This window comes from Lepisma saccharinum, chromosome 27 (assembly GCF_977018435.1).
Source record: "Lepisma saccharinum chromosome 27, izLepSacc3.1, whole genome shotgun sequence".
In the NCBI taxonomy this organism is placed as follows: Eukaryota; Metazoa; Arthropoda; class Insecta; order Zygentoma; family Lepismatidae; genus Lepisma; species Lepisma saccharinum.
The window spans coordinates 58,640,809-58,667,840 of NC_139255.1; the positions used below are offsets into that span (position 1 = coordinate 58,640,809).

The window sequence follows — 27,032 nt, forward strand, 5'->3', positions numbered from 1 at the left end:
AAAATTGTGATAGAGAATGCGCAATTTAAGAAAATATTGTAAACTGTACAAAGAAAAGTGCAGGTTTGCTTTTAATATTTTTTTTATTTGTTTATCCTTTTAAAAGTTGAATATTTTTTTTAACACCCTTAGAAACAATTTATGAAGCTTTTATTACAGAAATAGATATTTAGCAATAGTAAGAACAAGAAATCCTTTCTTTTGTGTAATGAAGCAAGTATTGCAGTTCTGGATAGGTTTTTGTGTTCGCACTAAGCACATTTAAAAATAAATATGTATTGCTCCCAGTGACAAGTGTGGAATTTAAAGAAGAAAATAACTTGGGGAATATAATATTTTTGACTACTATTAAATTTTGTATTCTTATTGCAGTAGTAATGTGAATATGTATATCATGCTCTGAAATTTGTGACATGCATATTGTGCAGTGGTTCAGATCCTGGATGAGCAAGGGTATAGCCCATCGTACAATTACCATCCAATAAGAAGGCGTAGCCCGTCGTTCGCTATACAATTCCATTGTGAATGAATGATGGGTGATAATCGCACTGCATCCCTTGTGCACATATGTCATAACTACATCTCGGATTTTAGGTTTTTTACCTATTTTTTCCTTTGCAGGTAAAGAACAAGTTTCATTAAAAAGTGCAACAACTGCTGAAGTTTTATAGTGCCTAAAATAACCTATTTTACTTGTTAGAACCTATTTTAGGTTTATATGCCTAAATAAAACCTATTTTTAGGTTTTTATAATTTTTCTTAGGTTTTAAAGGATTTTTACATCTCTCAGAGGTATTTAAATGAAACAATCCAATGACTGGCGAGTTTGAATCATGTTTTCTGTCGATTCCTCTCCCCTCAAGTCTATGATGTTTTTCATAGCTCTAAAGAAAACAAAATATCTGACGCCACTGTTACCTGCACACAGTGGCTGTGGTTAGAGGGGCAGTTCCCCCCTACCTTTTGCCCCCACACTAAGGACCCTTAATGCTAAGCCTTGGCTACTAAGAGAAAGTAAACTGTTCTCCCCCCCCCCCTCATCCTTTCCAGTTTTGGCAACCAATTGCGTTTACTGCCTGCATAGTCCAAAGTGCAACCTTCTGATGTGTGTGGTCTTGCAAACTTTTGCGTCAGTACGGTCCTTTTGTGGCATTCACACCTTGCGAAGTAATGTTTCAGCATTCAAATTTGCACCAGTATGTTTCAGTTAAAAGTTAATTAAAAGATAAAAATAAAATCGAGCATCTGTTTTACCTAAATTCACGCATAATTCCCAGAGTGAATTATTCACGCATTATTCCCACAATTCAAGGTATTCCAAGTGAGTAGCCACCCTGATATTATGCAGCATATTATTCATAAATAATTAATTTTTCTTACCAATAAGTAACTTTTGCTAACTGCACGTAATAGGGGACTATTTTGAAAATGATGCATACAAATGACAATTTGGTTAGAAAATTAACATTTGGTTTTTATATATACCTTCTAAAATTTCTTACAATTCTTCTGATTTTTTTTTTAACGATTCTATCTAGTCAGTAATTTTCAGGAATGTTGTATCATTTAAGTGTTTTGGAACCTACTTCAGGATTTTTTGATCCTAATTTAATATTTTTAGAAACTACTATCACCAATAAAAAGAAAACAGTACACAAATACTAAAGCTTTACGAGTACAAACAGCCAGCCCACTTCGAAACACGTATTGCACACTAAACATTGTGCACCGCTCACAGTCTGTCCAGCAAATGTCTGACATGAATCACTCGACCCCGCCGGTCAGCTGTTGCCACTTGGCAGTGCTGCCCTCACACAATGGCAGAATTTACATGTACTACACACCTTATCTTAACATGGTTATACTACTTCAGAATTTTTTAGGTCCTAATTTAATATTTTTAGAACCTATTTCAGAATTTTTAGAAGCTAAAAATCCGAGGTGTAGTTATAACCACATCTTTCAAATTTCAACTGCTAGATGTCACATTCGTTGCTGAATTTTACTTGTACTTGTGTCAAATTAAATTGTACTTTTGTTTGTACTCTTGAGAATAACATTTAATAATTTATGTCCAGATTGTGGAAATTTCTTATAATGATTCCCGTTTAGTTATTCTAGTCACTTTCAAGAAATTCTTATGTGAGAAAATTTATACAAATGTAACATATATATGTGGAAAGAGGAATTGTAGATTTTAGGAAATAAATGTTAAATAATACCACACTTTTTTATAAACACCAAAAAAATACTGGGGAAAACTAGTTTTTCTAAGTCACCCATCTGGAAAGAATTTTAAGCTGCCCGGTGGAGGCACATAGTGGTTGGGATCCCAATTTACACTGTAGGTCTAATATTGATTAGCCTTTCTCTACATAAAATATGCTTAAAAATACACAGATCATCAAGCACCAAACTAAAGCTATCGATTGAGTTCCGATTAGCTTATGTGCATAAAGTGGAGTACCTCTCGGCATCGTGTCTCATCTTCATCATGGTGGTAAGTGATAATTTGATTTATCAAAAGACCACTGTGCCTAAGTGGCGCATCATGTAGTTGAAATTAAATGTGCAACTTTATTAAAATCTCTACTTTTTTCATGTTCCCAGCATAGTGACATAATTTCATCGCGAAAGGCGTATTTCATGTTTACGCCCAATATAGGATCGACACAGAAACATAATTACTGTATAAAGAAGCCATGGTAGCTCAGTCGTTAGGTCGTCTGACTACCATGCGAGATACCTAGGTTCGATCCCTGGTGGGGGAGAACTGGGATTTTTTCCACCCATTCAAGTGGATCTGGTGTACAGTTGGGTATAGTTGTCCCCCATATGTGCCCCCCCCTGCCCCATGTTATATGGAAGTGGGTTAGTGAGGAAGGGGAGGACATGTAACAATGTATTAGTGCCGAAAGCGAATTGAACATGGCACTACTTTGGTTGTTATGTATTTACACACATGGGGACAATTGTACCCCAAGCATGCGACTGCCATTAACTTTGTAATATTACATCATTTTGAAAGAGCAGCAGAAATTTACAGCTGTTTGAAAGACAAGGAAATAACCTTTTGCACGCTTGAACAGTATAATTCATATTGTATTTCATACCTTAAAGATAGTTAACACGTTCTCTGCCAGGGTGGTTTTAACAATTCCTTCCTCCTACGTCAAATTGGTTATTGGACTTTATTGTGCAAATTCCTAAATTTTGCTTTTTTTCTGTAAAAAATAGAACAGCCAGAACACTTTTATGTGCTCTCGACTTGCCTTGCCTTGTCGGTCATGCTTATGCGCATCATTGTTATACATGTGACTGACGGCACGCTAGGAAAACATAGTGCAAACAACATGCTTCGGTTATAATGAGCAAAATCTTGATTGGTGTACGACAGTTTCGGTCATTATGACCGATGTGGCAGAGAACGTATTAAAGGGTTCACCATGCCACTATACTAGGGATGGCCAGATCCGGATACTGACGGATCCGGTTGGTTCCGGATCCTAAAATTTTTCGGATCCAGAATTTTCAGATCCGGATCCGGATCCGGTACTTTCAGATCCGGATCCAGAACTTTTGGATCTGGATCCAGAATTTTCGGATCTGGATCCTGAATTTTCGGATTCGGAATTTTCAGATCCGGATCTGGAATTTTTGGATCCGGATCCGTTTTGCCATCCCACATGCGCTTCTTTGGAAAGTAAGAATGTGTTTATAACATATTGTTACCTGTTAATATACATATATATATAATATACATACATACACACACACATATATATATAGTGTGTGTGTGCGCGTGCGAGATTTGTAATTAATTAATACACTTACAAGGGAGGTCTAAGTCTCCCCCTCCGATTTCCATGAAACTTGGCAGGTCCACCCCTCAAATGTCAAGATGAGGAGAAATTGAAGTAGGGATCTGACCCCGAAACCACGTAAATAGGGCATAGGAAGAAACAGGGGGCATAGGGTCTCTCTATACATTCAAGAAATTCAAGGAGGAGGTTGAAGACACATTCAAAGTTGTGAAGTCCGACCTGCAGATTTTAAGGAAGGAAACGGCAGAAAATGCCATCAGAATCGACGACCTCGAAATGTACTCTCGGAGAAACTGCCTCGTCCTGCATGGCGTTCCTGAAAGATCGAACGAAAATACAGACTCCCTGGTACTTGACGTTCTCCACAAGAATCTAAACTTACAACACATCACTCTGGAGCACATCGAAAGATCTCACCGCCTTGGCCCTCAAAGAAGAACCGCCGCCGATGCCGTCCGTGAAGGAAGGAGGCCCATCATCTTTCGTCTGACCAGCTACCGCACCAGGGACGAAGTTTGGAGGCGGAAGAAATCTCTGAAAGGTACGAAGCTGCTCATCACCGAATCCCTGACGTCCGTGCGACAAGATGTGTTGCGGAGGGCAAAAGACCGGCACGGCCAACGGAACGTGTGGACCGAAAATGGAAGAATTATCATACTCTTACCGACTGGCCGGAAAGTATCCGTCACAACACTAGCGGCACTTGACAACATGAAATAAATGCGGGAGGAAAAGTAAATTTGCAATAAGGATTCATGAGTGTATGTTTAAATAATGCAACTGTGTGTGTGTTGTGTATTATGTGTTTTTATTGTGTACAAGCGCGTGAAACTATTTTATCTTTGCGTATCAATTTTTCATCCTTGTGCATACGTTCCGTCCATGTGAGTGTCTTTAAATTTAAATCTAATGGAAGTGTATTATTATTTCTGTGTTCACTGCACCTGCCTTTCATCAGCGCTACTTTTATGGTAAGTCAAATCTTTTTTAAACTAATTATATATGTAATCTCTTTTAAAATGTGTGCTTTCCATCCATTTGTCAGCACTTCTAAAAACCGTAAGCAATATTATGGCTGATAGAGACGATTTGTGTAATGTAAATCCGGCAACGCCGACGTCGAACTTCTTCAACCAACTTTGCAACATTTGTATCTCTCCGACAAACAGCAACAATGGCCTTTCCTACTTAACTGCAGCGCTACAAACGGAAACGGTTTATCCATATTCTGGGCCACAGCTGAATCTTGCACCCGGCAGCTTTAACGCAATTCATATCAACGTGCAAAGTATTCTCGCTCATTTCCTAGAAGTAGAAAATATAATTCAAATAAACAAAGACGTGCATGCCTTACTGGTCTCGGAAACATGGTTGAAGGAGAGTCTTTCGGACGATCTGGTGCATCTTCCGGGATTTCGTTTATTTAGGAAAGACAGATACGGAAAGAGGGGAGGGGGAGTGGCAATTTATTTGCGCGAGGACATCCCTGCCAAAATTATCTCAAAGTCGCCCGATGCCTATGACGGTTCATCGGAATATATAATCCTCGAAATCAGTATCTGTCAACAAAAACTCCTCCTGGCGGTAGTCTATCGTCCACCTTGCACTCGCCTTGATAACTTCGAGAACGACGTTGCAAACTTTCTACCAAAATATTCACACACGATCGTTCTGGGAGATATGAATACCGACCTATGTAGCAAAAAAGAAAAGGTTATAGAATTCCATGACACGTTATCTGCTTTAAATCTTTCCATATGCCATTTAAATCCAACCCACCACACGGCCACTTCCGACTCATGGCTTGACGTCATCTTGGTTTCTGACGAAAATCGTGTAACGCGCCATGGCCAAATACCAGTGCCTGGAATTTCATACCACGATTTAATTTACGTGTCCTATTATCTTCGCGTTCCTATATATAAAGCAAAACAAGTTTCATATAGAGACTTCAAAAACATTAACGAAGCCCGCCTAAATGAAGACGCTGCCCTTTTACCATGGCATTTAATCAGTACGTTACCTACAGTGGATGAGCAAGTTTCATTGTTAAATAGCTTTATCCTCCAATTGTATGATAAACATGCTCCAGTCAGGAAGAAGCGTGTTTCGCGTCCCCCTGCTCCCTGGCTGACGGACGAGTTGCATCGGCTTATGGCGATGCGTGACAAAGCGTACACCAAATATAGGAAGGGGATGAAGGTTGGTGATCATAACACATCCATCTTTGAAAATTACAGAATCCTGAGGAACCGTTGCACCCAGGAAGTACGAAAATCAAAGCGCCGATTCGCGTCTGAACTACTAACATACGAAAGCAAACCTGACGTCCTCTGGAAAAAATTGAAAATACTGGGAGTTGGGAAGCAGAGAAACCACGAATCCATTAATAAATTTCCACCGGAAGTATTGAACGATCACTTTTGTGATCTTCCGATCGTCGATGATAATGTGAAACACGAAATGATTCGTAACATTGAAACACACTCCACAACTGCTCCAAAATTTTGTTTTTCTTATTTTTCGCCAGAACAGGTCAGACAATTGTTACAGAAGATAAAGTCATCGGCCATAGGAGTAGATGAAATTTCTATCCTCATGATTAAAATAATTCTCTACCACGTACCTACTTGCTCCTATCACTCATATTTTTAATTTTTCTTTAATTACCGGCGCATTTCCCTCGTCTTGGAAACTCGCCCTGGTACGCCCTATACCTAAAACAACATAATAAACGTCAACGATTACCGACCAATCAGCATCCTCCCAGCCTTGTCTAAAGCCCTAGAGCATCTCGTCAGCGATCAAACCCGGGACTTTCTAACGCGAAATAATTTAATAGATCCTCTTCAGTCTGGCTTTCGAAGTAACCACAGCACTTGCACGGCTCTTGTCAACGTAACCGATGACATGAGGCTAGCCATGGACAATAAGCAACTTACGATTCTGGTACTTCTAGACTTTACAAAAGCTTTTCAGACAATTGATCATGAAATTCTACTCGCTAAATTATCATCGATATTCAATTTTTCCGACTCCGCGGTTAATTGGTTCTACTCCTATCTACAAGAACGTCAACAATGTGTCGTTGACCTATATGGAAAACCGTCGTGGAAAAACATTCCATGTGGTGTCCCTCAAGGCACTGTACTCGGCCCCCTCTTATTTGCTATGTATATAAACGACCTCCCGACGGTGCTTAACTGCTGTAAATACCATATCTATGCCGACGATTTTCAGTTATATTTCTCTTTCCCCCCGCAAAAAATACTGCATGCAATAGAAATTGTGAACAATGACCTTAAACAAATAAGTACTTGGTCTGCACACCATGGCTTACATCTAAACCCGACTAAAACCCAGTGTATTCTTGTAGGTTCCCCTAGAATTTTGAGCAAAATAGATAAATCTAGCCTCCCTAGACTGAACGTAAATGATATTCATCTGCCCTTCTCCACTACTGTTAAGAATCTGGGTGTGATACTCAACCACCATCTCACCTGGGCAGAGCAAGTTAACTCTGTATCTAGAAGAGCTTTCGGTGCATTGCATTCACTCTATCGGCTCAAAAACTTCCTCCCTGAACGCATAAAAATTAAACTGGTCCAGTCTCTTGTATTTCCCATTGTTGACTATTGCGACATTGCTTTCTTGGATGTCAATCACGAGCAAGCTAAACGACTGCAGCGAATTCAAAATGCCTGCATTCGTTTCGTTTTCGATCTAAAATATTCAGAGCATTTGACATCGTACTTTGTGAAGGTCGAGTGGCTTAAATTAAGCGATAAACGTAATTTTCATAAGTTAATTTTACTGTACAAAATCCTCCAATTAAAAGACCCGCAATATCTCTATAACCGATTTCAACATCTTTCCGACTTTCACAGCCGCAACACCAGATCGCGCGAAAGGTCTCTGCTCTCCATTCCACTCCACAAATCCAACTTTTATGCAAATTATTTTACTGTTAACTCAGCAGGCCTTTGGAACAAGTTGCCACCTGAAATTCATGTCTCTTCCTCAATTGTGACGTTCAAAAAATTGTTAAAGTTACACATATTATACAATGAAAATTAAATGTTTGATTTCCCTAATAATATGGCGGGTGCAGAGAATGATAGAAGGACGTAAGGCACAAAAATTATTTAGCGTAATAGTTAAGATGAATTATCGTCAAAGTATATCGTTTTGGACTGTGTTTTAAGTATGTGTAATATTGGACTGTCCTTAAGAAAGTGTAGTGTTATGTATATGCTTGTACGTGTGTAAGGGCAAAAATATGTATGTGTGTGTGTGAGTGTGTGTGGCCGTATTTATAGGTTAGATTACCTTTCTTATATGTAATTTTTCTTTGTATTTTTTATTTCTCTGTAATTTTTATATTTTTTTCTTTATTTTTTTCAATATTTTAATTATTTCATATTCAATTTTTTTGTAAACATGGTCAAGTGGAAGAAAAGGATCCACAGCCTTAACTTCGCCATGTAAAAGGAGACGAAATAAATAAATAAATAAATACACCTGTCAAATTTCATGGGAATCGGAGGGGGACACAGGGGTCAGATATTCCCCACGTCTATTCGTCCTCATCTTGACATTTGAGGCGAGTTTTGCCCCCTAAAACCGTTTTTTAGCTGAAACAAAAATACACGTATTTCTTCCATTGCGCCCCACTATACACCTGCCAAGTTTCATGGAAATCGGAGGGACACAGGGGTCAGATCCTTACTTCAATTTGTCCTCATCTTGACATTTGAGGGGGTTTTGCCCCCTAAAACCGTTTTTTAGGTGAAACAAAAAAAACACGTATATCTTCCTTTGGGCCCTACTATACGCCTGCCAAGTTTCATGGAAATCGGAGGGTGACCCTTAGATAACCTCCCTTATTAGTCTTACACTTTGTAATTATATAACACTGCATATATTATAATGTTTTATTTTAATTTGTAAAACTGTAACTGTAGAACAATTGTATAATTTTTGTATAACATTTCTATCTTGTTATATGTGTTAAAGGTTTCATCCTGGAATGGAATGTCTCACATTTATGTGTGTTTTCATTTCCAATACATTCGAATGAATACATATTCGTTTCAATGGCATTTACAAAATCACCTCTGACATTTTATGTTAAACAAGTAAGATTATTTTTGTGTACGAGTGTCTTAGCCGATGCGTAGCAAAGTATTTTAGGAACAACACTTGAAAAAAATTCTTGTAGGACTAACTAATGAAAAATTTCTTTGTAATCGAAGATCATAATACCTTTTAAGGTGTGGTAATATTATAATGGGATTGAGATACGAAACTCTCGGATCCGGATCCAGATCCGAAACTTTCAGACCCGGATCCGGAACTCTTGGATCCGGATCCAGATCCGGAACTTTCGGATCCGGAACCAGATCCGAAACTTTCGGACCTGGATCCGGATCCGTAAATTTTGGATCCGGATCCGAATGGATCCGGATTTTTCGGATCCGGATCCGTTTGGCCATCCCTACACTATACAGAAAATGACATTTCTGTAGAAGTGTTAAGATGAATTCCTGTGTTGCAGGTTCCACCCATGGAGCAGGCATGGACAACATGGATCTAGAGACATTCCTAGTGGCTGAGCCAGGAGCGAGTGTGCCGGACATCCTGAAGGGCAGTTCACTGGAGAACGAGAGCTCGGAGGCGAATCGAATCCACACACTGCAGGCTGGTGAGAGGCTTCACTTGAAAGAGGAGTCGGAAGAACTCATGGATTTTCAGTACAGAAGGGCTTAGCAGGACGGAGGTGTGCAGGTAACATATCTAGAAATACATTTCGATCAGGGTCTGTGTATACTAACGAATTGTCTGAAATGCAATGGCAGTTATGTGGTGTATTACGAGGGCTGCTGGAAAAGTTTCTACAAACTACCACCAACAGTGGCGCTAGTGTTTATGTTTAAATTATCTTTGATTGTTTGTTTAAGCCTCTTTGTTTATTTTTCACAGCAGTTTGAAGTAGTAGTTTCGTGTGAGAAATGGAAATTTCTCATGAACACTTTCGGGCAATGATTTTTTTATGATTTCAAATGTAGCTTAACACCGAAACAATGCATCAAGCGACTTCATTTGGCTTTTGGGGATGAAGCACCATCCAATTGGACTGTGTACAATTGGTTTTCCGAATTCCAGCATGGTCGCACATTTCTCAGTGATGAATTTTGTGAAGGTCATCCATCCATGTGTGTTGTTGCCAGTAATGTTGATGCTGTGCATGAAATGATTGAGAGAGATCAGCATGTGACATACCGTGAGATTCAGGCATCCTTGAATATTGACATGAAAGCAATACATACGATTTTGCATGGTCATCTGAACGTACGGAAACTTTCAAGCCGTTAGATCCCACACAACTTGCCCAAAGCTCAAAAACAGGCTTGTGTAAATTGGTGTATAGAAATGCTCAAAAAATTCAACTGAGGCAAGTCAAATTTGGTGTACTACATCGTTACAGGGGACGAAACTTGGAACTATTCATACGAACCCGAAAATAAACAGCAATCCACTGTTTGGGTGTTTCAAATGAGCTGAAACCAACAAAAGTTGTTCGTTCGAGGAGTGCTGCCAAGCAAATGATTGCTTGTTTCTTCTGTTATACCGGGTATGTGGCAACAATAGCTTTAGCAGATCGAAGGACTGTAAATACTGAGTGGTATACAACAATTTGTTTGCCAGAGGTCATCAATGAATTGCATAAAACAAACCCAAATCGTTGCATTATTCTTCACCACGACAATGCCAGTTCCCACTCAGCACACCAAATTGTTGATTTTTTGTCCAGTAAAAATGTCGAATTAATGAATCATTGTTCGTACTCACTTGATTTATCACCTAATGACTTCTTTTTGTTTCCACACATGAAAAATAAGATGCTTGGGGAGCGATTTGTGTCACCTGAAGCAGCTGTTGATGCATTCCGAACAGTGGTTTCTGCAGTATCAGAGTGGAGAAAATGCTTTTAAATGGTTTGAGCATATGCAAAAGTGTATCGATCTTAAGGGTGAATACTTTCAAAAACAATAAAGCCATTCCCAGAATTTCACATGTCTTTTTCATATTGATTGCAGAAACTTTTCCAGCAGCTCTCGTATCATAGTGATCATTATACTGACTCAAATCTTGCTGCAGCATTTTTCGACTATGGAAAGGCCTTCTGTCCCCGTTGTTCTAGCTTGTTGATCATGCCTGGCAGGAAGCCAAAAACACAAGACTACACCTTCTCCTAATGCTGAAGCCCAATGGCATTATTGGCAATGTTCAACCACCATTTACAACACAAACCTAAATGTGCCACACATTGAACACAGTAGGTTCCTATCATACATTGAAGAAACCTGTACTTTTAACAGTTCACTAGTTTCTATTTTAAATATGAGAGTCAATTCCAAGTAATACAGTGTGTCCGAGAAAAAATATACCAATAAAGAATTTAAATAACTCAACAATCGTTAACGATAGAAATATCAAATAACGTTTATTTGGAAGAGGGAAGAAAGGAATTTTTTTTTTACCACCAGAAGGGAAAATATCGTAACATAATTAAGCGCATGTGCTGCTTTGTTCGTGAGTAGTATGTACAATGGCACCGTTTACTGTTCGTCAGAAAGTTGAGTGCTGGTTTTGGTTTGCAGAATTCCTCCTCCTGTAACGGTACAAAGAAGAATCAATATGGACAGGAAGCACCAGAACGTCATTACATTGTTAAGTGGCATAAACAATTGCTGGAAACAGGGTCTTTGTTGAGGAAGAAAGGTAGTGGTCGGAAGCATGTGAGCAAGGATAAAGTGGTTGCAGTTCAGGAAGCTTTCCAGAGAAGCCCGCGTAAATCTGTGAGACGTGCTAGTTCTCAACTTCAAATTCCACGTTCTACTGTGCATGATATTGTACATAAAAGGTTAAGGCTTAGAGCCTACAAGTTACAGCTTGTTCAGAAACTAAAGTGCAGTGATAAACCCGCTAGGTTTGATTATGCTAGTGAAGTGCTATCACGCATTGATGATGACAATGAATTCCTGACACGCGTAACATTTTCAGATAGGCATAACTGTAGAATATGGGGTGAGCAGAATCCCCATGCAGTTATTGAACATGAACGCGACAGTCCAAAGTTGAATGTGTGGTGTGGTTTGACACGAGATTCCGTAATTGAGCCCATTTTCTTTGAGGAAGCTACAGTTGCAGGTGCAAGTTACCTGCAAATCTTGCAACAGTATGTTGTACCTCGTATACCTCATGGGTACATGTTTCAGCAGGATGCCCCCCCCCCACATTATGCCCATTGTGTTACTAACTTCCTTAATAACAATTTCGCTGGTAATTGGATTGGGAGGGGTGGACCCATTAAATGGCCACCACGGTCACCAGACTTGCCTCCTTTGGGGTTATGTGAAGATTATGGTTTACCAAACATCTGTGCAAGACCTCAATGATCTCCGTGAAAGAATTATCAATGCATGTGGCTCCGTCACTCATCAAATGTTGAAGAACACTTGGATGGAGGTTGAGTACCGCCTTGATGTTTGTCGCGCCACCAAAGGAGCACACATTGAGATCTACTAAGGTGATTTTTTTTCTTGTTCTTTGGTTAAAAAAAATTCTATGATTTTCTCTTCCAAATAAACATTATTTGACATTTCTGTCATTAACGATTGTTGAGTTATTTAAATTCTTTATTGGTATATTTTTTCTCGGACACACTGTAGTAAAAGCTCATTTAGCCCTTTCCAATGCAATTTTTCTGCTACCCGCGTACTCCCGAGCTCTTATTTATTTTGGGTGGGAACAAGGTTGGGAGTGCATTACTTGCAATTAACCTACAGTTTTACAAGAGACGAACATAAATATGAACTCGCGTAATGATTTTATTATCTATTTTAAGTTACATCAATTTTTCCTACTAACACCGCAGAAATATAACACAGGATCATTAGAGCTGAGCCGATACCATGACCGATTCCTTCCGATACTGATACTTCTATAATTCGAGTATAAAATAACAAAGGCTAGTTACCGAGTCATACTAACTCGTCACATCACTTGGCATGTATCTAGAAATATATTTGGGGAGCCAGTCCAAGCCAAATGTCTCAGAAATATAATAATAAAAGTGTTTCTATTTAATATGTTAATATAATTATAGGTCGATTCGTAATAATACGTAAATTAATTAATTAGTACTTAATTTCTCCGATAGGTATGGAGTATTGTTGTATGTAACCACAGACTAAGAAACGGAGGAAAGACAACATTAATACCTATTTTGTTCTTTGTTTCTTGACTAAAAAATTTTGTTATTACATAAATAATAAAAGGATGCTATAAAATCAGAGATATAACAGCAAATATTCATCATCTAGCTTACGTGTAGTTAAGATCGCTAAAATTTGTGTAAAAACAACTGTCATGCCAAGAAAATTAATGTCAAAGAAGTATAAATTGAATATATATTGAATAACAAAAAGAATGATGGTACGTCCATTTGATGAAAAGTAAAGTTCCTGATAAAGATTTTATGTACATTATTGTAAGTAGTGGTGAACATAAATCTTTAGAGGGGCCTCCCGATGGTGTAGTGGTAATACTGTCGCCTTGTAATCAGTGGATCCCAGGTTCGATACTCAGTGGAGGCACATAGTGGTTCGAGTCCCACTTTAAAATTTAGGTCCAGTCCCGATTAGCTTCTTAGTATTGTCATTCAAAGCCGTATGTTCCCATTCTAATCTCGGCGGAAATAATTGATTGATTGATTTGCTTAATATTACTTCACTTTTTGTGCCACTTTTGGCTAATTTGCGAAGATGGGGATGAGTGATGACATGATGAAATTGATAATGGACACTCACAAACATCCTTGCCCAGGCCAGGAATCAAATCCAGGACCCCTGGCATCGTAGCGCAATCTGCTAATCACTCTGCCATGGGGGCCGGCTTTTGGCAGAAATAAATAACCCTCATTGGCTGATACCGGCAGTCAAACAAAAGACTGACACAGAAGGGAAGAGGACAAGAAGAAATTGCTGAATCCCCTTCCTGCTTGAAGGTAGATAAAGCAAAGCTAATTTCACTGCGACCTTCATCCCTCTTTTCCAAGAACTCTGTAACTACCTGACCCGGCATTAGCATGGCGGGTGGTTTAAAAACACCCACCTATCTTACGACCATGAGCTTCAAGCAAGAATTGGCAATAAGTGGTTAATTCCTACAGCATTAACTAAGCAGTTACATGCCTTCATGGTCAAGTTTGGGTTCAGCTTTCACTTACCCATGCCTTTGATCTTGCCATCTGCTTCCCAGGAGGGTGGGGGTTTATCCAGTGTTTCTAGGGAAATCTATGGAACTTCCTGTGCTGGTCTCCCAGTCTGTCACAAGGAAGGGTGAACGAACTTTTAAATAGGACAAATGTTGAGACAAGCTGCTGCCTTTGCCTGCTTTTCTAGTCACTGAAAATCTTTGGTATCGGTAAAAGAAAATCAACCGATACTCACCGATGCCCTCACCGACACTCGGCTCAGCCCTAATGATCATATGTTCACATCAAAACACATGGACTGCCGAGAAACAGAAAGAATACGACCTGCACCAGCGGCGGTCAAATGGCAGAGCCATCGTGTCACGGCACTACCCTCAGAAGAAACGCATACCTTGCCAAAGTATTGTTAAATTAATACATTATAGTGTGTAGACAAGGAGATTCGTATCTCGCAATCAGTCAAGCTCATGTGGGAAAGACTTGGGCCAAGCTGATGACGGCGTGGCATCGCCAGCTGTTTCGTACCCTCGCAAGGCAACGGTCCGAGCCATCCAAGACCTAGCCTAACCAAGTTGAAACTTGTGCAGAGGGTTGAAGAAGTCTCAGCGGGGAACAAGGTGGCAGGGGGAGGGGGCTAGTCATAAGGCACCAGCCGAGCCCGTTTTCGCTTGGCACGATGAGGGACATAGTTGCCACCTTCAGAGATAAGTTGCTAAATATGAGTGATTTGTAAGACCTGTTGGAAAGTAATTCATGAGAAAGGTACTATCTACTTTTTTGCCTACTTTTGGAAAAACAAACATCGTATTTATCCAAAGTGAAATGAACATTTAGATATAAGATAGATGCGTCTAAAGGGCCATCCAGACTTTATTATATTTTTTTAAAAGTAAAAAATCCTATGGTGATGCGAGTTTCCTTTGACATTTCAACAATTTCTTTTACAACAAATGTCTAGGATTTTTTCGACGTCCAGTTGGCATACGTATGTATGGGGGTGAAGAGGGTGAGAGGATTTCTTTGTCCCTTACTCTTGTAATTGTTGTGTTTTTAGGGAAGTGTCCTGTAATGTATAAAATATACTTTAGTGAGTGAAGATGAATCGGATTAGTGCGTTATTACTTATTACACACACTATCTTCCACGTTACCAAATGAGGATAAACTAAAAGTTAATCGTCATGGCCAGTGATGCAACCACAAGGAGGGGGGCGGGGACATTGCGAAGGTGGTGTTTTTATGTATATATATATATATATACAATAATCACCGTTCCTCCACCTAAAACTCTGATTTCACAGTTGCCATCCACACCAACAGCCATAACACCATCTTCAATAACTGTTTCTGTGTTGCCATAATCAGTCTTGCCAAAAGGGTTAAGTAAAAATCAAAGAAGGTAAAAGGATGAGGATGTAGATAAGGTTTGAGGCATGGCAGGTCCCCTTGGGATGGAGGGTAAATTTGCCAGTGGCCGTGTGCACCTGGGGCGGTTGCATTTATGGGCAAGGGGGTGTTGGATGTGTGGTGAAGGAGTGTTGTGGACCAGGATGTTTTGGACGGGGGGGGGGGGGGCATTTGAAAACCACTCTGGTTTTGTCGAGAAATATGTTTTTGGTTTCAGGATCACTGTGGAGAATTGGGAGAAGAGAGTGTAGTGTGTGCCTGATTTTGTTGAGGTGGGGATGATATTGGGTGATGAGTGCAGGTGGGTTGCTGGCAGCAGGTTTCTTGGTGGTAGTGGTGTGTTAGGCAGCTCGCGATATTTGCTTGGTGACCAGGATGGAGGGATATCCATAGTTGACCAGGACCTGGTGTAGGCGGAGGTTATAATTCTGGCAGGAGGTAGGTGAAGTGTTCAGGCGCTGTCCCCTGAGGTCCAGAGAGAATGGAATAGCTTTTTTTGTGTGGAATGGGTGGGAGCTGGAGAAGTGTAGGTATTGCATGTGGTTGGTGGGTTTTATATGGATGGAGGTAGTCAGGTGTCCTCCCTCGATGTGCACGTCCACATCCAGGAAGGTGAACTGGTTGGGGGAGTGCATCCAGGTGAAGTTTAGGGAACGGAAGTGGTTAAGTTGGTCCAGGAAAGCTGACAAGGATGGTTCTCTGTGTGTCCAGAGCATGAAGATGTCGTCGATGTAGCGGAGCCAGAGGAGGGGTTGGGTCGCTAAAAATTCTTGCTCAAGTTTGCCCATGAAGAGGTTTGTATAGGATGGGGCCATTCTGGTACCCATGGCTGTACCTCGGATTTGTAGGAAATTTTGGTTTTTAAAGGTGAAATTTTTAGAAGTGAGGACAAGGTGGGCTAGGTGGGTCAGAAAGTTGGTGCTGGGGTTGTGAGGTTTGGGTCTGCTATTGAGGTAGAATTCTATGGAGCGGAGGCCATGGGAGTGGGGTATGTTGGTCTAGAGGGAAGTGACATCGATGGTGGCAAGGATGGTATTTGGGGGCAATGGTGGGAGGGTGCTGATTTTCTGGAGGAAGTGGTTGGTGTCACGGAGGTAGGAGGGCAGAGCTTTCACAAGAGGCTGGAGATGGGAGTCAACAAAGGTTGAGATTCTTTCTGTGGGTGAGTTATAGCTGGACACAATGGGTCTACCAGGGTTGCCAGGTTTGTGAATTTTGGGCAATAGATAGAAGGTGGGGGTGCGGGGATTGTCAGGTATTAACATGGCTGTGATACGAGCTGTTAGGCCTTCAGGGGGGCCACGGGTGTGGATGAAGTCCTGGATTTTGTTGAGGTGTTCGGTGGATAGGTCAACTGTGGTGGGTTTGTAGGTGCACTACCCATCATTGTAGATACGCCGGCCGCTTTTGACCTGCACTATCTGTTGGCTAGAGTCTGTACAACACGAGGACGTACATGTTGGACAGGCTCCGACACCTGAGCAGGCGAACAAACTCATAACATAAACTTAGCAAGTAACTGGTGAGGCGTGATTTTAATGTAACATTGTTTCCGTCGACTGTGGGAAAGTGGAGAAAACGACTGGTTACATCAAATTGTTGTTTATTTTAGTAAGCTCGGGCACGGGACACTTATCTGAAATAAAAAAAAATGAGGTTTTAAGTTTAATATACCATTCACCATTTCCCTCCACATTGTACAGTAATGCACTGTATTTACTTGAAACGTGTAGTCATATTTCTGACTCACTCTGTATATGTTTCTGTAGTGTTACATATTATTACTATTACAGTTAAAGAGTCATATTTTTGCTTAGGTGGAGATACGTTTTGTGAACCACCACAATTTTATTAAGGCATAGAAGGACCTTGCATACTCCGCGAAACCATTCAGTACTCACTTGTTTTGCTTTAGCAGTACTCTTTGCATGCATTCTTCTGGTAAAACTTTCAGGCTGATATGATAAGTTCTGAAGGCACTGTCGTTGGAACAAAGGTTTCTTCTTCTTGATTGTAACATTCCTCAAGGAACTTGCCATTTTCTTTCTGGAAGATCTAAGTACTGCACTGACTAATTCCCTGGATATTATCGACATAGGCAAGCACATGTTCTCCTAGGATATTATAAATCTTGAATAAATTCTATGTATTTTTCAAGTATTGAATTTTTTCATGTTTGGTAGAATTCAGTTGTAAATTTGAATATACAGTTGAACTTGTCAACAGTCAACAGTAAATAATATGTATAACTGAGAATTACTTACAAATCAGATTTAGATATCGTTATTAAAATACTGTAATTGTATCTATTTTGAGGAACACGATACACGTAATACAGGTTATTTCTGTCACAAAGTGGTGAATTAACGAATCTAAAAGTTAGCTTCTTAAGTTTTATGTGTATTAGCATCCACTTCCAGTATAAATTTTACTTTCTGGTCAAAAACTCAATGTGCTGACCAAGGCAGAATTTATTTTATTTTAAAACAAACTAAATGTTACGTTTCAACCTTCTATCAAGGTCTTCTTCAGACTCTGTACCAAATACAAAAGAAATAAGGTACACAAAAATAACTCCCCTCCAGACACAAGATTATTAGAAGGTAGTTTATCTGGAACATTCCTTTCCAGGTGTTCCAGCAGGTGGCCTTCTGTCAACTGTTGTTTCACCTGACAGGCAATTTAGATAACCATTTCCTTTCATCTGGAAGGTGGTTGGACTCTTTATCTCACTCTCTTTTTCCTTTCTTTCTTCATTCCTCTTCCTTCTTTTCTCCTCCTTCACTCTTGTCCTTTCCACTCTTTCTAACACCTTCCATTCTATGTTTATCTTCAGTCCCCCATTCCAGTTCATTATGTCTTCTTCACCTTTCTTCTCTATTTCCTTGGCCTCCTTCCATTTTCTCACTAGTATTCTCTTCTCCCTTCCTATCTGCTTAGCCTCATCCCACTCTATGTCATGTCCTGTTTCTCTCGTGTGCTTAAATATCGCATTTCTCTCTCTCTTTTAAGTCGTACATCATCCCTATCTTCTTTCAACATGTCTTTCAGCCTTTTTTTTCCCTCCTATGTACACACACTGACATTCTTTACACTTCATTTCGTATATAATCTCTTCCTTTTCTCTGTTTTCCTTTATCTTGTATGCATTCTTCGCTATTCTTAAGATGCTTCATCCTCCCTTACTGTAAGTTTTAATGCCCGCTTTCCTAAGCACTTTGCATATCTTTTCGGTGGTCTTCCCCATACTCCTTATGCCAAACCACCTCTCTTTTCCTTTCTCTTCCTCTTCTCCCCTGCCACTTTTCTTCCTTCTTCTGTTTATGTCCTGTTTTGTACCTTATTTCAATTGTACTTGGTACAGAGTCTGAAGAAGACCTTGCTAGAAGTTGAAATGTAACATTTTTTTTTTTAAATAAAATAAACTCTGCCTTGGTCAGCATATTGAGTTTTTGGTTACCATGGAAACTAGGCTTAATGGTGTTATTTCTGGTGAAGCATGTATCATTTCCTCCATTCACTGAAGGAAACTCTGTTCTGTTTTTATTATGGAACACTCCAAACGTCAGCTATCGGCATCTATTTAACGTGTGTACTTTTGTATTGCGATTACGTAGAAAAGAAAATGTGTCTCATGTTCGGAACAACTGCGGTAATCTTTCCCTTCTGATTTCATGCCACCTGTGCTTGCCTTCTCTGCGACATCGCTGTGCCACACTCGTATTTCTCGCAACTCGAGACCGACTGCCTCTTATTTTGTTTCGTATTTGAAAATCCCCTTGTGTTGTTGTAACCACAAGAAATGTTTAAATAAGATTTAAAAGTTACAAGTTTAAATTACATTTACCGGGACCTACAGTAATTTATGTATAAAACAGAATTACGCAGAGCTGAGTTATGTATAAAGCAGTTTTAACTGTATTATATCTTGTGGTCGCAAGGGTAACCTGAACCTGAAGTTTATATTTGCATGCCATAATATGGTACATATCAGGGTGGCTACTCGCCGGGAATTCCTTGAATTCCGGGAATTATGTGTGAATTATTGGCTCAAGGAATTATGCGGGAATGCTACTTGAATTTTTCTCTGCAGACATGAAAAATTACAACTTTTTTAATCCAAATCCTATTCACATTTTATGCAAATAAAATTTTTTGTAAAATTTTCTTGCTTGCTTCGCTCGCAATTCCTCCTTTTCTTAGTCTTATCAAGTTTATAACCATAGCTAGGGGGCAGTGGGATTCAGCCATGGGGGCCAAACTATCTAAATGAAAAAAAAATTGATTGATTGATTTTGTGGTTTTAAGTCCACTTTATGCACAGAAAGGATAATCGGGAATCGACCTACAGTTCAAAGTGGGGTCCGAACAACTGTGCCATGTGTTCAAAAAATAATTGAAATCGTTTGTTCGAACACAAATACTTTAGCACCAACTTCTACCCCCTTTTTGCATATTTTACGAGGATAATAACGTCTTTGATAATACTACTACTACTAATAATAATAATAATAATAACAACAACAACAATGTTGGTCCGGGCAGGTTCGAATCCTGGCTTGGGCATGGGTGTTTGTGACTGTCCTTTCATCAATTTCATCATATCACTCATCCCCATCTTCGCAAATTAGCCAAACGTGGTACAAAAAGCGAAGTAAAATAAAACAAATCAATAATAATAATATAACATTATTATTAACAATATTTTATATTATTAGTAGTATTAGTACATTTATCCTGGCACTTTCTCCCCACCCGCTCAGACAAAAATCTGTGGCCGCACCTCTGATTGTAAATAGAAACTCAGCACCTTAAATTAAATATTTTAATTGAATTATAATTTTTGCATGGTGGAATCACATAGACCCTTTATATTATGAAGATATTTGTGTGTGGATGTTGAGAGGTGGTAGGTAATACGTAAGGTTGAAATAGAGAAAACATCTGCTTGAATTTTTGGAGAGTTCGCCTTGAAAACCGGGAATTTTACTTGAATTTTATCATGGTCCTAGAGTAGCCAACCTGCATATGTATGCAATCCCTCAGAGTATCTGTTACTTTGTAATTAACTTTAAAGAATAGAATTGAAGCTACTCTTACAATTACATTCTAGCAAAAATGAAACAAGTAAAACAACAACGATGTGAAAACACTTATATTACATGTTAGCATGGTGGTACATAATTTGGATTTTCAATTAATTGGTTGTGAAGCATACAACAATAACAAGAAAACAGTACACCTCTCTTTCTGCACAAAAGGCAAGAGTTCTCGTGAGCTGCTTCTTGAAATAGTACTTGCAGGGTCAAACAAAACTGCAAGCAACAACTCACTCTGGTGCAAATAAGAATGCTTTTGTTAAAAATAACACAAAACACAAATTTTGCAATAATCGTTGATATTATTCCTTCCTTTTATTTATTTATTGAAATTTCCAGTACAGCAGAAGCCATTTTAAACCAGAAATAAACAACAGTAAGACAATAGACTAAGATTAAAAACACACAAAAGAGGATAACATAAAATAAACACAAATAAACAAGTCAAAACAGTACCAAGGTAAACAGACCAGTTTCACAAAAGCGTTACTTATGTACAATTTTTCCTATGTTGGTGATAAAAATGAATATTAAGTGTATATATCTAGTATTTTGTTTGAGATGATATTGAACTGATTTGGTAGCCTATGGAATAGTGAATGTTGTTTGAGTGAGAGCCTGGGAGTTGTAGTATGGAAGGTTTCCATGGTCCGTGTTTTATGTCTAGGCACTCTGAGTGAGAGTTCGTTGAGTATGATGCTGTATCTTAAGTTTCCATTTATGATCTTGTATAGCAATTTCATATCTGCAACGTATTTACAAGTTTCTGGAGTATTAATGTGCAGATTTACATGCAGATCTGTCTTAGGCAGGTGTCTCAGGGCAGGCACTTTATATCGAACGATGGAGAGGAAAAAGCTGAGAACACTCTCGATCTTGGAGGTATGAGAATGGGCAGCCATGTTCCAGATTGGTGAACAATATTCTAGAATGGGGGACACAAATGTCTTGAAGTAAATGGAAAGTGCTTTCGGGTTATTGATTTCGGTGAATCTGTAAAGTAGGCCTAGCATACGCATTGCCTTTTTTGAATCTATGAGGATACCTAGATCTCAGTATTGTGCTTCTTTTGCTAGAAGGAGGTCGGTGAGGGTATAATTGCCTTCAAGAATGTTTTGTTTCATTGAAATTCTTATGTAAGAGCATTTCCATCGCTTACACTGAACTTGTGTGCGTGTTTACTACCCCACCGTTGTTCACATACACCATCTGGTGGCTTCTTTCGAAAGTACATTCCATACACTTTCAAACGTATATCTTAGATTTTTCGTGTTATGCCCCGTTCGCGAGAAAAAAAATAGTTGCCATGACTTATGACTTAACCCACGTATAATTGCATGAAATGGTAATATATATATATATATATATATATATATATATATATATATATAATGGAAGCTGCTTAACACATCAAGGACACCATCACATCACGAGATAAGAGACCAAATGTCCGTAAAAACCTGCGTGCCTGCATTCGTAACGGAGGTGCCCACTTTGAGCAAGACGTGTAATGTTCTTTAATTGTATTGTTCATTGATTCCATTCACATGAAGATGAATGAAGTATTATTTCTTGTACACAAATGTGTATGTTATCAACATTTGTACCTTGTTGGATAGCAGATGACACAAGGAAGTAATTAAAGTAATTTGTACGCTTCGTGTCATACCATTTTTGTTATTAATACGTTGCCAAGTAAACTAAGAGTGCATTTTTTTATCATCACTTGTAAGTTTAGACCCACCCATTAGTTACATGTGATTGTTATTTGGGAAAAACTTTTTTTTAAAGGAACCACTTATTTGTTAGCTATCAGAAAATGCTGAAATAAGTTCCATACAATGAGCAGTTTTTTCTCAATTCATCTTTTTATGTGCAAAATTTTCATTTTTTAAAAAACAATTGAAATTCGATTATCTCAAACTACTAATTTTCGGACAGGGTATCATATGGTCAAATTTATTGCAAATTGTCTCGACTACAACCCCTTTCAAGGAATACATCTAATTACCAGTCACCCTGTTTATTTTTAAAATAACAATTACAGTATATATTTTTTGATGTTTGTGTGTTTTCTGCATTATGTGTGTAATTAAATCAGAACAATAAACATGCCATTATAAATTTTTGCACTGCTACTAGCCGAATTTTAAAATTGCAGCAATATGGTAGAGTCGCCCTATATTAGAAAGTATCATATAGTTAGTCGTGCTCTTACCAGTTGAGCCTTCTTTACGAAGGCTATTCTCGGTGCAAGAATTAGTTACTTTTAATCCAGTCTTGTATTAAGTAATAAATTCATCACCATCCTTTGCCATTTCCTGCCTCTGTCTGGGTCGGCATAGCAGTGAAGCCTCTCTATTTTTTCCTGGTTTTCCACCACTCCTCTCTTTCCACGGTGTTCCAATCTTGTCCTCTTCTCTGCTATCTGCTCTTTCCACCTACATCTTGGTCTCCCCCTTGGCCTTGTTCCCACTCCTTGTGCATTGTAAGCTCTTACTGGTAGTCTTTCTGCATCCATCATCTTCAAGTAATAAATTAAATACTTTAAAGTCACATTTCATAGCTTATGTTAGTTGGATTCAAGGCTTTGTTAGCCCGTATTTGAAAAAGAGCTAGCTCTTGAGGAAAAGGAGCTGGCACCTGAATTATTTTTAGTTTTGTCTACTTATGGGTGTAATTATAATAATAATAATAAGAAGAAGAAGAAATTTGGAATAGAATGGGTTTATTTTTATTAATAATACTTATTATTGTATAATAATACAGAGCATTCCCTGACATTCGCTAAGAGACTCTGCGGCAAGTGGCCCGGCATCAGCACTTGTCTTTCCTGCTGAACGGGTCCGCGACAGTCGCTTATATTAAACCTTGTAAAAAACTTTAGAGTAACAGGGTCAGTTCTGAATAAAAGTGGAAAGAAAAATGGGGAAATAAAGTATACAAAGTCAATCCGCACACCATCTGTGAGTTAAGAGAGTATTGTATGAAAAATCGGGAGAATTACAGTAGACGAACTTGCACGTGTAAATGCCAATTTCCTTCGGAGATGCCAGGAATGTGTTGCAGCAGAGGGACATCATTTTCAACACCTTCTGTAGTCAAGGTTAGTACACAATATGAAAACTGTAATTTTAATAGCCGACTCTAGCGTCTGTCCCGTTCACCGGGAAAGACAAGCGCTGACGCCGGGAAGCTTGCTGCCGAGACTTGTAGCGAATGTCAGGGAATGCTTTGTATTTATAATCACGATAATAATCATTATTATTGTTATTGTTCTTACTGTTTCGAGCTTTATCAACGACGTGACCTCTTTTACAAACATTTCTGTTCGTCCACTTCAGTGTTAGTTAAATCAGTGTTATTGATTAGATTTTGAAATTTCTAATTGGTTAGTTAAAAAAACAAAGCCTTGTGTGGATTTCTTGCATGGTCACCTTCTTTTAAGTTTATCTTGTACCATAGTGTGTCTCAAAACATCTATGTTGTCTCTTTCAGGGGGAAGTGAACCAGTCCAACGTAAATTTCACTGTGAAGAAGCATAGTGACTACTGTTTGTTTTGGATCGTACAACACATCAGAAAATTTGATGTCTGCACCTTTTCTATCTACCTAATAATGCAAGTCTTTATAAACGTAAATACTTCCAAGTTTTGCATTTAATCGTCACTACATCATGTCATTGTTTAGTGTTTTTTTCCTGCCTTATGAACTATATAAGCAGCATCAATTATTTTCGTTTAGCATATTACGTAGAGCAATTCATAATAAAGTAGTCCATAAAGAGATGAAATATATCTACAAGGAAAATATAGTGCAGTATAATCGGCTGTTTGGTTTTTGATTATTCGTTTCAGTGGAATGTTTTTTTTAGTACAAAAAGGACAAAACCCAATATTGTTTCAGTGTATGCTACAAGCTCTTCCATTGAAAATATTTTTATAGTGTAGTATTAAGTATGTCTTATATGTATAAAAATCTTTCAGGAAATCTTTGTGATTCATTGTAATTAATACTATTCACTTTGCACATGTAAATGCATCATTTATTTTTTGTAGGGAAAGCTTTGTTTTTACCTTTATTTGTTTGTGAATGTTTTCGTAGGTTTAGTATGTTGTAATAAAAAATAGGAGTGTTAGATAATTATCATTCTGATTGTATTATATTATAAAAAATACATAAAAATTGACTTACTGCCCTTTAATCTCAAAATATGAACACTGAACATGTGTCTGTAACAATTTTATGATTATGGAAGTTCAAAAACAAGTTTTACTTATTAATGTTGATTCTTTCTTAGCATAATTGTTATTACATGATGGAACTTAAGGCATTCATTGATGCTGTGAAAATGGCTGAAATGCTATTGCGCAATCCAAACTTTTTAATCTTTATGCTGGTGTTCTAATCAACACTGGGTATTGTAAGAAATATGACATTGGAAGAGAGTACCATATTTTACAAATAAAATTGTGTAAAATTGCAATATTTTTAATGTATTACAATTACAGGTTTACAAACGTAAGTGCTGGTTAGTTATAAGCTTGGGATACATCTTCTATTGTTATTATGGCTATGGTGAGAATTATCAAAGTTTGAATGTGAAATGATGAGGATGAATCAGATGAAATAGATGAAGGGACAATCAGAAACATACATGGACAGCACACGAGACTCGTATAATATGCATTTCTGAAGTTATTTCAGCAGTCAACATTTCTCAATCCACAGTGTCAACGGTGTACCGAGAATACCTCATTGCAGGCATTACCTCCACTGCGGACAGCGCCGACCACATCGGCTTAATGACCATGACCATCAACATCTGAGCAGTATCGTCTGTGCTATCATACAAGCGACACTGGGTGTAATCACATCAACAGTTATTGAGGAATGTACGAGAGAAATGTCTGTGAGGTCAGTTAGCGAAATTTGATGTTGATGGGATGTGGCAGCAAATTACCGACTAGACTGCCTTTCCAATCAGCACGCAATTGGAAGCAGCACCTCACTTTGGCTCATGCACACATTGATTTTACCATAGATGATTGAAAAAAACATAGCTTGGTCAGGATTCACGATTCCAGTTGGTACAAGCTGATGGTAGGGTTCGGGTGTAACGCAGGCAGACCCCATGAGGCCATGGACCCACGTTGTCAACAAGGACTGTACAAACTCCTGCTGGCTCCATAATGGTGTGGGGCATGTTTATTGTTTATACGGCATGGTTTGGGTCCTCTGGTCAAATTGAACCACTCATTGACTGGGAATCGCTATATTCAGCTGCTTGGTAACCATTTGCAGCCCTTCATAAACAACAATAGGATTTTCCAGGATGACAATGCGCCATGTCACCGGGCCATGATTGGATTGAGGAGCATTATGGACAATTCCAACGAATGATTTGGCCACCTAGATCGCCAGACATGAATCCTATGGAATGCACATCATCGAAAGATCCATCGTGCACTAGATCCTACACCTGCAACAACGACGCAATTATGTGCAGCGATCGAGACTGCATGGCTGAACATCTCTTCAGGAGACTTCTGCCAACTATAAGAGCCCATGCCATGCCAAATTACTGCACTTGGCCGGTCTAAAGGAGGTCCCACATGATATTAGGTAGGTATCCAATTACTTTTGGCACTTGAGTGTATGTCTCTTCATTTGTAGCAAAGTCATTAATAGAACAAAATTGTCTTGCGACAAAAAGTTCAAAATATACATTATATGGCATTATGAAACGATTCAGATGCTTTGAATACGAACAATATAACACCTTCATGGAGTGTTACTTGTTTTAACCAATGCCGAGAATATTTTTTATGTATTGTAATGGAGTTGTAGAACATACCTTAATTTTAAACTTATGAAAGCACTAAACACTTACCATTTTTGCTGGCGTATAAGATGCACTTTTTTCCTTTAAAAATAGGTCTAGAAATTGGGGTGCGTCTTATACGCCGATACTTGGTTTTTCATTACCTTCATTTCTGGAAATTTTCTCTGCATTGACTTAGGCAATTTCTTTTTTGCTTCCTTGCGGTGTGCGCTGAAGAAGATTAAAATATATTCTTCCCTAGTTAGATTAGTTAAGTTGAAAGTAGATTTACATATTACTTTCTATTTGAAATACTGTAAATTAATTATAAATTCAGTGATAACGATTTTGTTTCCTTAAAAATGTATATGCCGGCAAATATGGTATTTCCCAATTTTAACAGTTTCCGAATTCCAAATGTTTCTGCATTACCCCGAATTTAGCATACTACATCATAAACAAATCGCATACAATAACTTGTTTTTTAAACAGTAAGTGTATTTTGATGTTACTGTAAGGGAAATGTTACATCGAAGCGACACATGTCGCTTGGGATCGAGCCAATCAAGAGGCAACTTTTGACACCGCAGCGGTATG

The 27,032-nt window shown here is 38.6% G+C and overlaps 1 protein-coding gene across 2 annotated transcripts in view; it reads left to right on the plus strand.

Moving 5' to 3' along the window:
- LOC145980086 (uncharacterized) overlaps positions 1-24,760 on the plus strand; it is a 44,146-nt gene extending 19,386 nt beyond the window's left edge. The window contains exons 3-4 of one of the 2 annotated variants that reach the window (XM_083113084.1): positions 9,382-9,603; positions 24,110-24,760. In XM_083113084.1, coding sequence (XP_082969210.1) covers positions 9,382-9,593 — 212 coding nt within the window. In that variant the 3' untranslated portion in view covers positions 9,594-9,603; positions 24,110-24,760. Of the gene's footprint in view, positions 1-9,381; positions 9,612-24,109 lie in introns of both variants that reach the window. The other variant, XM_083113083.1, reaches the window with a different exon arrangement.
- Positions 24,761-27,032: the final 2,272 nt, after the last annotated feature.